Source organism: Bos grunniens, chromosome 5 (assembly GCF_055505025.1).
Source record: "Bos grunniens cultivar Pamir isolate PY7600 chromosome 5, Bosgru_T2T1.0, whole genome shotgun sequence".
In the NCBI taxonomy this organism is placed as follows: Eukaryota; Metazoa; Chordata; class Mammalia; order Artiodactyla; family Bovidae; genus Bos; species Bos grunniens.
The window spans coordinates 56,713,435-56,724,504 of NC_141169.1; the positions used below are offsets into that span (position 1 = coordinate 56,713,435).

The window sequence follows — 11,070 nt, forward strand, 5'->3', positions numbered from 1 at the left end:
TAAAAAGTCAAATGCAATGTCAGCCCAAAGCCCCAGAGGAAAAGTTCAGTTCCCAAAAGAAGAGTTGATAGCTTTATGTGTCCATACTTCTTAAGCCACATTTAAGGAAATCATCTCAACTAATTTTGGACGTTGTCTCTCTTCATCTTGTACAGGTAACTCCAGCAGATTTAATATTGGCATTCATCATCTAGCCAAACCCTTCACATGCTCTTCAAACAAATTTGGGATCCTCAATAATTTCTGTCAATTAAATAAGGTGTGTAATTAGCAGATTTATTCAATGAAGACTTCTTTTTCTCTCTTTTTTTTTTCCTTTGTCACACAGGATGTATAGATGCCATTTGAACTGGATTTAGAAGTACTGGTGAAGTACAGATGTTTCTTCGCCTGAGTCTCTTAACAGTAGAGATGTAGAAGGGAGACCGAGATCACAAAAAGACTGGCTGTTGACTGCAGAGTACCATCGCTTGCCTTGGTGGTGGCATTGGCTGGATGAGAGGCAGGTGAGGTAGTATGGGAGGAGTTACTTGAAGGTGTTACAACAGTTGTTTGATTTGAGTAAGTCTACGTAGGTAAGAGCAGGGCCAGAAGCAGCAGCCCCAGTCCGAGCCTGGCTATGATCGCTCTCCCCATGTCCGCTCCGTCGGTGCGCAGCGCGTCTCGCTGGTGGGGTGCAGGCAAGGTGGGGTAATTTATTTTAAATAAAGCAGTGCCTGTAACCCCCTCATTGTTCAAGGTCAACTATATAATATTCTGAATTAGTTATCTATTGCTGTGTAATACATTACTCCAAACTTGGGGGATTTAAAACAGCAAACATTTATCTATCAGAATAGTAAGAGAGAATTATTCTATCACCAATAAAATTCTGCAAATGCAATTCTCTTAAAATCTTTATAGTTCTTCTGTGAATCTTATTGAGGTTAACTACATCACATGAAAGCCATATTCACAAATATTATTGAGATAAACCTTTCTCTTCCTTGGGCTTCTTTGATCACTGAGAGTTCTATTGTTTAATGGAACCATTCTGAGGCACTGCCTTAGCTCTTTCTTTAACAGAGGATTTATGTTTATATCCTTGGCTTTATTTTTAGACAATAGTTTCTTGAGCATTCCTTAGATATGGTCTTTCCCTGAAAGCCTTTTTTTTTTTTTTTTTTGGCGGCATTGGGTCTTCCTTGCTCTATGTGGGCTTCTTCGTTTCCATGTGCAGGCTTCTCATTGCAGTGGCTTCTCTTGTGGAGCACCGGCTATAGGAACTCAGGCTTCAGTAGTTGCAGCACGTGGGCTCAGTAGTTGTGGTGCACTGGCTTAGTTGCTTCACAGCATGTGGACTCTTCCCGGACTAGGAATCAAACCCATGTCTCCTGCATTGGCTGGCGAATACTTATCCACTACACCACCAAGGAAGTCCTGGAAGCCATTTTTTAAATTTCTAGCCTCACTGGTCCTTGGAGAGGCCACTGCTGCTGCTGCTGCTGCTGCTGCTGCTGCTGCTAAGTCGCTTTAGTCGTGTCCATCTCTGTGCCACCCCATAGATGGCAGCCCACAAGGCTCCCCCGTCCCTGGAGTCTCCAGGCAAGAACACTGTAGTGGATTGCTATTTCCTTCTCCAATGCATGAAAGTGAAAAGTGAAAAGTGAAAGTGAAGTTGCTCAGTCGTGTCCGACTCCCAGCGACCCTATGGACTGAAGCCCACCAGGCTCCTCCATGCATGGGATTTTCCAGGTAAGAGTACTGGAGTGGGGTGCCATTGCCTTCTCCATTGGAGAGGCTAGGAAATTTCAAACCTAACAATCTCCAGGACTTTTTTATTGGCATTCTTTCTTTAGCTTATCTCTTTCTTTTCCAAGTGGGAGACCCGGGTTCGATCCCTGGGTTGAGAAGATCCCCTGGAGAAGGAAATGGCAACCCACTCCAGTATTCTTGCCTGGAAAATCCCATGGACAGAGGACCCTGATAGGCTACAGTCCATGGGGTCGCAAAGAGTCAGACACGACTGAGCGACTTCACTTTCACTTTCTTTTCCTACATATTTACTAAAAGTGACAAGAAGAAACCTGAAGGCATCTTCAACATTCTGCTTGAAAATCTCAATGAGATCCCCATTTCATTAGGTAGGTATGCATACATGCTAAGTCCCTTCAGTCATGTCTGACTCTTTGCGACCCCATGGACTGTAGCCCACCAGGTTCTCTGTCCATGGGATTCTCCAGCAAGAATACTGGAGTGGGTTACCATGCCCTCCTCCCGGGGATCTTCCCAACCCAGGGATCGAACCTGCATCTCTTAAAATCTCCTGACTTTGCAGGCAGGTTCTTTACCACTAGTGCCACCTGGGAAGCCCCTCAGTTTCCCTACTTTCCTCACTTTTCTTTATCAGCAGCCTCCTCAAAGGACATGAGGCTTCTACTAATATGCTCTTCAATATTTTTCAGTCTTTCACTAACACTCCTAGATTCCTTCCTGCTTCTACCTAAGACCCAGTTCCAAATCCATTCCCACATTGTTAGATTTTTATTATGGTAGCACTTCATTTCTAATATTTGAACAATCCTAGAAGCTAAAAGCCACACTCAGGAGCCAACTATATATGCTGTTGTCTATTTTGCTTAACAGCTTTGGATATCATTCAGTATCAGTAGATATAGATTAATCCAGTGTCCCATTGTCTGATTGAATCATATCTTTAAAATTTTAACTTACTAATATTTAAGATTTAAATGATTAATATTTTAATTGTTAATAGATTGGCCAATTGCTCTAAGCTGGGTCCATTTACACTCACAACAGTGTATGATAGTGACTATTTCTTCAAATACTTGACCACTTGTGTTAGCAAACTCTTTGACCTTTACTAACTTGCTAAACAAAAACCATTTCATTGTTACTCTAATTTGGATTTTATTTATTATGAATAGGGTCAAGTGTACATTCATTTGTTTGAAAAGCCATTTTTACTTTTTCCCTCAACTGTCTAATCACAATTTTTGCCTATTTAGGGGTGACTGATCATTTTTTCTTATTGATGTTTTATAGCTCTTAAGAAAAATAGACCTTTATCTGTCTTACATGTTGCACATATTTTTTCAGTTTGTCATTTCTCAAGTTTGTTTATAGAAATTCCTTCACTCAAGCTTTTTATACAGGCAAATCTATTAATATGTCCTTTTATATCTTACTTAGAGATCTCTTCCCCACTCCAAGATTATTAAAAAAAAAAAAAAAAAAAACTCCATGAATTATTTTACTACTCTTTGTGGTTACATTTTTAATAACAAGATATTTGATACATCTAGAATTTATTTTGGTGTAAAGAGGGTGAGAATCTCAATTTCCCTCCAGCCGATTAGTCATTTCTTTGTACACAGTTCCTCCAATAATCCAACCTTCCCTCCCCCCTGCCCCCACATTTACATTATGTTTTACATTTCCTATTATATCTTTTTTCCCTATTAAATTGTGACATCTTTTATTAGAATCATGGAACCACAGAACTTAGGGCAGCATCAAGAATCCAGCTACAGCTAAGGTAGTACAGGTCTGCAGCTTGCACGCCTAAGTACAACCAATCTAGGCACTGTTGGGGGATCTTCCCTTCCTCAAGTCTGCAACAAGGAGCAGTCAGAAGAAGCAGGCCCTTGAATTACTGAGTGTTTGTTACATCATTGAGTATTCCTTAGAGAACTGGGGTATGCGGGGGCCGGTGGGCGGGGGAGGCGAGGCTAGGAGGGAGGCTGTCAACTTGTCTTTGTTAGCTAGGCAGTCTTTATTTTCCAGTCTTGTCTGGGTTCCTTTATCTCACCCTAAGTATCCAAGTCTTCCTTGAAATGGGTTTACAGGGCTTCCCCGCCCCATCACTTCCTAAAACCCTTATCGCCAGTCCTGGCCAAAGTCTCGATGGAAAGACGGCTGCGAACGAATAGGAACAGAGTGACTGGAATCGCGGTGGGGCGGGGCAGATGCCAGGGTTCGGGGGCAAAGGGCTGGCGGGGAGGGAGGGGGCGTGAAGAGAAGGACCTTCGTGCTTCGCTGGCTTCGCGCCCCCGCAGTGTCCTCCGCGCCCACCAGAAGGCGCCCCAGCGCTCTCATTCTCGGCGCGCAGCCTGACGCCCCTCCGCAACCAGCACCCAAGCCAAGCTGCAGCGATCTGAAAAGCCGGGCGGCGGCCCGGGCTCTCCCGGCCCGGCAAGAGGGACAGGGTCCCAGGGAACCCCGGATTTATTTCTGGAATTGAAGTGCGGCGGTTTCTCGACTCCGATCCCCCAACCCCGCAGGAAACGCCCAGAACCACCCCAGCGCGGTGGTCTACAAAGCCCGGAGAGTCCAAAGGCGGGCGGGGTCGTGCGCGCTCGGGAGGCAGGAGGATTCCCCGTCACTCTCAGACTCATGCCCGACTCCCCAATCAGGCCGCCTCCAGCCCCATGAGGACTCTCAGGCCAGGGCTGAGAGCCTGGCACAGCCCTGACCGAAATCTTGCGGCGGCCTTAAAGCGTTAAGACAGGTCAGTGCTGGGGCGGGACGCGGGACTGAGCCGGAAGCGGGAAGAGGCGCGCGCACCGGTCCACCTTGTCGCCCCGCACGGCTTCGCGAGGCCACCCACGGGGTCACCTCCGCCGGGGCCACCCAGCAGCGCGGGCGTGATTCTGCATTTTTTCATGACAGGCAAGGTGTGGCGCTGCCCTCTGCAGCCCACCCGGGCCAGGTGATGCTCGGACTGAGGGGGTGGGGGATGCGTGGGCCAAGGGAGGCGGCGGGCTCCGGAACATCGGCTATTCTAATAAAACGGTGCTTTTTCTACTTACGAGCCGCCGCGTCGAAACCGCTACCTCCAAAGGTCTCTTGCTTCATCGAGATAACAGGCCTCGGGCGTGAATGGAAAGCGAGATGTGGGAGAGGGCGAGAAGAAAGGAGGCTAGGAGACCCGAGGCCCGGGGAGTGAGGGGAGGGGGACGAGGGTACCGATTCGCTATACAAATCCTGGCGCCCGAGATGCGGGAAGCCACAGCCGGGCCGGCTGGAGTCTCCGGAACTGCGGGGGCCCAGAGTCTCAACCCACGCTTTCGCCCACCACCTTCTCACCCTCCCACTTCTTCGCCCACCCAGGATGCGGCTGGGCCGCCGGGCCCTCTGTGTGCTCGTCCTGCTGCTCGCCTGCGCCTCGCTGGGGCTCCTGTACGCGAGCACCCGGGTCGCGCCGGGCCTTCGGACACCTCTTGCGCTGTGGACGCCCCTACAGGGCAACCCCAGGCCAGAACTGCTAGGTCTTGCCCCTGAGCCCAGATACGCACACATCCCGGTCAGGATCAAGGAGCAAGTGGTGGGGTGAGTGTAAGGAGTCGGGGTGACAGCATGGCACTCGCTGGTGGGTAGTCTGGGAAGCTTCTGTTTCCTCTACTGCTGAGCTCTGATGCCTGGGTTCCCCAGAGTGGTTGTGGGGGGGCGGGGAGTGAAGTGAGAGGTGGAGGGGGCTACTGAGTCTTGTGCTTCGGGAGTGGGAAGGGACGGTTGCAATCAGGGGAGGGCCCTGACTTTGTGAGTCCTGGTCATTCCCTGTGAAAGGAGTCCAGCTGGGGTCCTGATGGTGTGTAGGCAACTCTGAAACCTTAGCATTTGGTTTGTTCTATATCTCTGTAAAATCCAGATGTAGAGGATGGGTCATCTCATGGGCGGTCCCTCCTCTGGGGGACTATTTGAAGAGCAGTGATTAAGGGGACAGATTTTGGATGAACAGGGTTGAATGGGGAAGGTGCGGGTGCTGTGTCAACCTTCCGTGGGATGAGTGAGCTGTATGGCTGGGCTCTGAGGACCCTTCCTTCCGGCTCCACAGGCTGCTGTCTGCGAACAATTGCAGTTGTGAGTCCAGTGAGGGAAGCCTTCACCTCCCCTTCCAGAGGCAGGTCCAAGCCTTTGACTTCACCAAGGCCTTTGACCCTGAGGAGCTGAGCACTGTGTCTGCCTCGAGGGAGCAGGAGTTCCAGGCCTTCCTTTCAAGGTACCCAGCGGAAAGGAGGATGTGATTCTGCCTGTGGAGAGCCGTGGGAGGCCTGGAGGGAGGGTGGGGTAGGAGGGAGAGCGTGCTCCCCTTGACTCCTCCTCTGTCCTCCCCCTCCTTCACTGCCAGGAGCCAGTCTGCTGCTGACCAGCTGCTCATAGCCCCTGCCAACTCCCCGCTACAGTACCCCCTGCAGGGTGTGGAGGTCCAGCCCCTCAGGAGTATCTTGGTGCCAGGTGGGGAGGAGGGTCCAAGGGGAGGACCTAAACCACTGTGAGGGTGGCAGAGCCCAGGCTGGGTGAGAAAGAATGAGGGAAGATTGGAATGCCAGGTGGGGGGCTTCTAATGAAAGGGAAACTGGAGGTCAGGGAGGGCTCATGAGGTGGGAGATGGGGACAGAAGGGACTCTAGGGTTGTGGGGAATTGCCGAAGACAACTGGAGAGGTTTATGGAGAAGGGTGTGTTCTTGCTGACTGGCTGAAGTTAGATGGACAGGCAGGGCAGGCCACACAAGACCTACTGCTTTGATGGGAAGGAGTGAGAAATCGGTTACTCTGGGCTATGCCCTACAATGTGCCCTGCTGTGGCCTCCATAGGAGGGATGGGTGAGAAGTTCTGTGCTGTGTGAGGTGAAAGAGGGAGGAGAAAGGGAGGAATCCCAAGCTGTCTGTGATTCTGGTTCCCTCTCCTTGCTTCCAGGACTGGGCCTGCAGGCCACTTCCGGTCAGGAGGTATACCAGGTGAGAAAAAACAGGAGGGTGGGGAGGCCGGGTGGGCATTAATGATGAAGGAAGGGCAGCGAGGCTGCCAAAGGAGGGATGGAAGAAGCAGGGAGGCAAGAGGTGGGTAGGGGGCATAACCCTGCACCCTGCACTTGCCAATCCCCCCTCCCAGGTGAACCTGACTGCCTCCTTGGGCACCTGGGACGTGGCAGGGGAAGTAACTGGAGTGACTCTCATCGGAGAAGGGCAGCCAGATCTCACCCTCACCAGCCTAGGGCTGGACCAACTCAATCGGCAGCTGCAACTGGTCACTTACAGCAGCAGAAGCTACCAGGCAAACACAGCAGACACAGGTGCGAGGCCTGGGTGGATGTAGTAACAGGCTGGGTGAACACAGGAAGCCAGAAAGGAAGGAGCAAGCAAATGGCAAAGGGTGTGGGAGACACTCGGGCAATGGCCAGAGCTGTCCAGACACACAATGGGCATTTCAGCTGGGCCAGCAGGGCCAAGGAGGGAGAGAAGGGGCCTTTGTTCAACTGGGGCTGGAACAGGCCAGAGGGAAACCCGAGCCTTGGGTGTGTCCCCCCTTCAGCCCAACCATGGGGGCCCCAGGAAATGACCTGACCCAAGAACTAGAAGACTCAAGCTCTATTCCCAGCCCACCACTTACTAGAGGGCAAAGAGCTTTCTGTCCCAGAGCCCCCATTTCTCCTCTGGCAAAAGGGGTATAACAGCCCTCCTGCTTCTCTCCAAGGCTTCTTTACCAAACCTACTCCCACTGGGGGGCCTTTGCACTTGCTGTTCCCTCTGCCTAGACTATGCATCCCCTAGATTTTTGTATGGCTGGCTCCTTATCATTTGGATCTCAGCTCAGATGGATCCTCTTCACTCTCACAATACTTGTCTTATTTTCTATTCAATACTTATCTGTACCTGAATTTTCTTATTTACTTAACCTAGAACCAGATGGACTAGGTTCCTACCCCAGCTTTCTTGCCTGAGTTGGGTAATTATGGACAAGTTAATTTCTCTCTGCCTTCTTTTTTCTGTAGTAGGAATCTACTTAATAGGGCTATTGTGAGGGTTAAATGAGTTCATATAGTTAACGTAATTTTAAAAGTGCCTGGCACACAGTAAATGCTCAATAAAGGCTAGCTTTTAATGAAAACTTTTATCATCTTTCTCCCACCCATTAAAATGTAAGTTCCAGGGGGATATGAACCTTGCATTCTTATCTAACAGGGCCTAGAAAAGTGCAACACAGGGTAGGCACTTAAATACTGACTTACTGAAAAGAGAATTTTGGCCAAGCCCTAGGGGCCACATCTCATGTCTTTCTTCCCAGTCCGGTTCTCCACCGAGGGACACGAAGCTGCCTTCACCATTCGCATAAGACACCCACCCAACCCTCGGCTGTACCCACCTGGGTCTCTACCCCAGGGAGGTGAGACTGGTATGCTCAGGGGCATAGATCCAGCCTGACAGGAAGAAAGTTGGGAGAGGGTGGCCCTGGGAGGTGTCTTCCTTCTCCTCACTCGCCACTCTCCTCTGCACCTAACTCTGTCCCTCACTCCTAGCCCAGTACAACATCAGCGCTCTGGTCACCATCGCCACTAAGACCTTCCTTCGTTACAATCGGTTACGGGCACTCATCGCCAGCATCCGCCGCTTCTACCCAACGGTCACAGTGGTAATCGCGGACGACAGCGACAAGCCAGAGAGCATTAGAGGTCCCCACATCGAGCACTATCTCATGCCTTTTGGCAAGGTGCACAGCCACAGGGCATCGGGAGGGGGCATGCCCTCAGTCTGCAGTCTCCAGGGTAGTGAATCCAGCATGAGGATTTCTGAAATGTAAGCTCCACGGGAGCGGTCTTATTTGAGCTGCCTTCTTAGAATGGTGCTTAGCATCTAGTAGGGGCTCAATAAATAGTTGATGAATGAATGGATGAACGCATGAATCAAATACATTCCAAGACTTTCCCCCAGAACACCCACTCAGAGCCTCTGGCAGTGGGAAACTGCATTTTTTTTAAACCTAGCTCCCGGCCATTCCTAAGCACTTCCAAAGTTTGGAGAGGGGCACAGGTTGTTGAGGGGCTTCCCAGGTAGCTCATTAGTAAAGAATCCGCCCGCAGGAGATGCAGGTTGGATCTCTGGGTAGGCAAGATCCCCTGGAGGAGGAAATGATAACCCACTCCAGTATTCTTGCCTGGGAAATCTCATGGACAGAGGAGCCTGGCGACCTACAGTCCATGGGGTCGCAGACTGAACATACACGCACAGACAGAGGCTGTTGAGAAGGGTCAGGAGTGAGGAGTAGGCGGCAGAGGGCTGCGTCCTATCTCAATAGCATCGCCAACCGTACTTACTCTTTCCCAGGGCTGGTTCGCAGGCCGAAACCTGGCCATATCCCAAGTAACCACCAAGTACGTGCTGTGGGTGGACGATGACTTCGTCTTCACGGCGCGTACGCGACTAGAGAGGCTTGTGGACGTGTTGGAGCGGACGCCGCTGGACCTGGTAGGGGAGGGGCCGCGGGATGGAGGATGGGAGGAGGGCTTCCGGGAGGCTAAGGGCAAGGCCGGGAGACCCGAGAGCAGCCAACCCTGGGACGGAAGCAGAGCCTGGGCCACTGTCTGGGTCCTGCAGGGGTGGGGCGGGGAAGGACCCAGGAGGAAAGCCAGCCTGTTGGGGAGAGGGAGCCTAGACCTAACCCCTTCCAGTGCGCGTCCGGCCTGCAGCCATCCTCCCGCCCCGGCAGGTGGGGGGCGCGGTGCGCGAAATCTCCGGCTTCGCCACCACCTACCGGCAGCTGCTGAGCGTGGAGCCCGGCGCGCCAGGCCGCGGGAACTGCCTCCGGCAGAAGCGCGGCTTCCACCACGAGCTCGTCGGCTTCCCGGGGTGCGTGGTCACAGACGGCGTGGTCAACTTCTTCCTGGCGCGCACCGACAAGGTGCGCGAGGTCGGCTTTGACCCTCGCCTCAGCCGCGTGGCGCACCTGGGTGAGTGGCGCCCCCTCCAGGCCGGGCAGGGACCCTTCGGGGCTCGGGACCAGGGACCGCGGGGTGGTGGGACAGTAAGGTGCCTGGGGCCCTGGGTACTACTGCCCGACCACCCCGCGGAGCCCACAGCTGCCACCGGGGTCCCTAGAGCAGTTCTACGAAGATTCACCAAGACCCGTGCCCCGACCACAGAGAGAGCTCCAAACATCCCAGCCCCAAACATCATTTAAACCTCAGCGGCCAGTACAGCCACTGGGTCTGCCTTGAGCTTCCCCACCACAGTCACCTCGGCCTCTATCCTGCTCCCAACGGAATCTCCTGGTTCAGGCCACCTCGGAGCAGCCAAGTCCGCATTTATTGAATTTTTGGGTGTGTGAGTGTGTGTTGCAGGAGGGAGGAAGGGAGGGAATCCGTTTTCAAAGCACAAGGTAAGGATATTGACTCCATTTTATACAAGACTCAAAAGGGTTGATTTACATGCCTAAGGTCCTTAGAGATGGAGTCTTTGCATATGCACCCACCATATCCCAAATCTCAGTTCTCCTTTAGGGGCAGCGGTGCCTCTGAATCCTCAAGACCCTTCATTGTGTACTCCCCTTCCCTCTGCCCCCAGAATTCTTCCTGGATGGACTTGGTTCTCTTCAAGTGGGCTCCTGCTCAGACGTCGTTGTGGATCACGCATCCAAGTTGAAGTTGCCTTGGACCTCAAGGGATGCGAAGGCAGAGACTTATGCTCGGTACCGTTACCCGGGATCACTGGACGAGAGTCAGGTGGCCAAACATCGCCTGCTCTTCTTCAAACACCGGCTGCAGTGCATGACTTCAGAGTGATGGCCACTTGGGGCCTTTCAGCTGTCAGACTGGGCCTGCCTCCTTGTCCCTGCCAGGAATTCCTAGCAAACCCCGCCAGCCAGTGACCACTCCACTGACTGTCCCAGTCTCCTTCAGAACTTGATCCCAAACAGGGGCTTGTCCTGGTGTCACTCCTCCTTTCTGCAAGTGCCCAGGGGCATGATGGAGCCATAACTTGTCCCACAGCCAGTGCCAAGTCCTCCCCCCTACCTTCTCCTAGGGCAGGGAGTGGGGGGTTGCTTTTCAAGTGCCAAAGAGCCCAAAGGGGGACTCTACAAACCTAAAGCAGAAATACTCTCCTCTCATCTCCTTGGTACTAAGGGGTTGGGGAAGTCCCCAGTATATAGTCCCAGGGCTGTGCCCCCATCTCTGGATCCAGGACTCTGTGCAGTGGCTGCAGCCTCACCCCCATGGAGAGAATGGAGTTGGAATGGGGGCTGGTGAACATACAGGGGAAAGCCATTTTTAGTTGTGTCTTTGCAATGCTTTG

General features: G+C 52.2%; 1 protein-coding gene and 1 pseudogene across 4 annotated transcripts; one reads left to right on the top strand and one right to left on the bottom strand.

Annotated features, from left to right (window-relative positions):
• Window positions 1-294: 294 nt before the first annotated feature.
• Window positions 295-741, bottom strand: LOC147371978 (signal transducer CD24 pseudogene; annotated as a pseudogene).
• Window positions 742-3,991: 3,250 nt separating this feature from the next.
• Window positions 3,992-11,042, top strand: B4GALNT1 (beta-1,4-N-acetyl-galactosaminyltransferase 1). 4 transcript variants are annotated; one of them, XM_086400336.1, is made up of 11 exons: window positions 3,992-4,510; window positions 5,113-5,331; window positions 5,837-6,001; window positions 6,131-6,237; window positions 6,701-6,741; window positions 6,896-7,076; window positions 8,069-8,176; window positions 8,301-8,491; window positions 9,106-9,246; window positions 9,488-9,728; window positions 10,342-11,042. In XM_086400336.1, exons 2-11 carry the CDS (start codon window positions 5,114-5,116, stop codon window positions 10,557-10,559), a joined length of 1,611 nt encoding a protein of 536 aa, XP_086256462.1. In that variant the 5' UTR covers window positions 3,992-4,510; window position 5,113; the 3' UTR covers window positions 10,560-11,042. The 4 variants fall into 4 exon arrangements, with proteins under 4 accessions (XP_086256462.1, XP_086256464.1, XP_086256460.1 ...); XM_086400338.1 differs by having other exon boundaries at window positions 4,088-4,510; window positions 8,069-8,167; XM_086400334.1 differs by lacking the exon at window positions 3,992-4,510 and adding an exon at window positions 4,539-4,711.
• The last annotated feature ends 28 nt before the right edge of the window (window positions 11,043-11,070 follow it).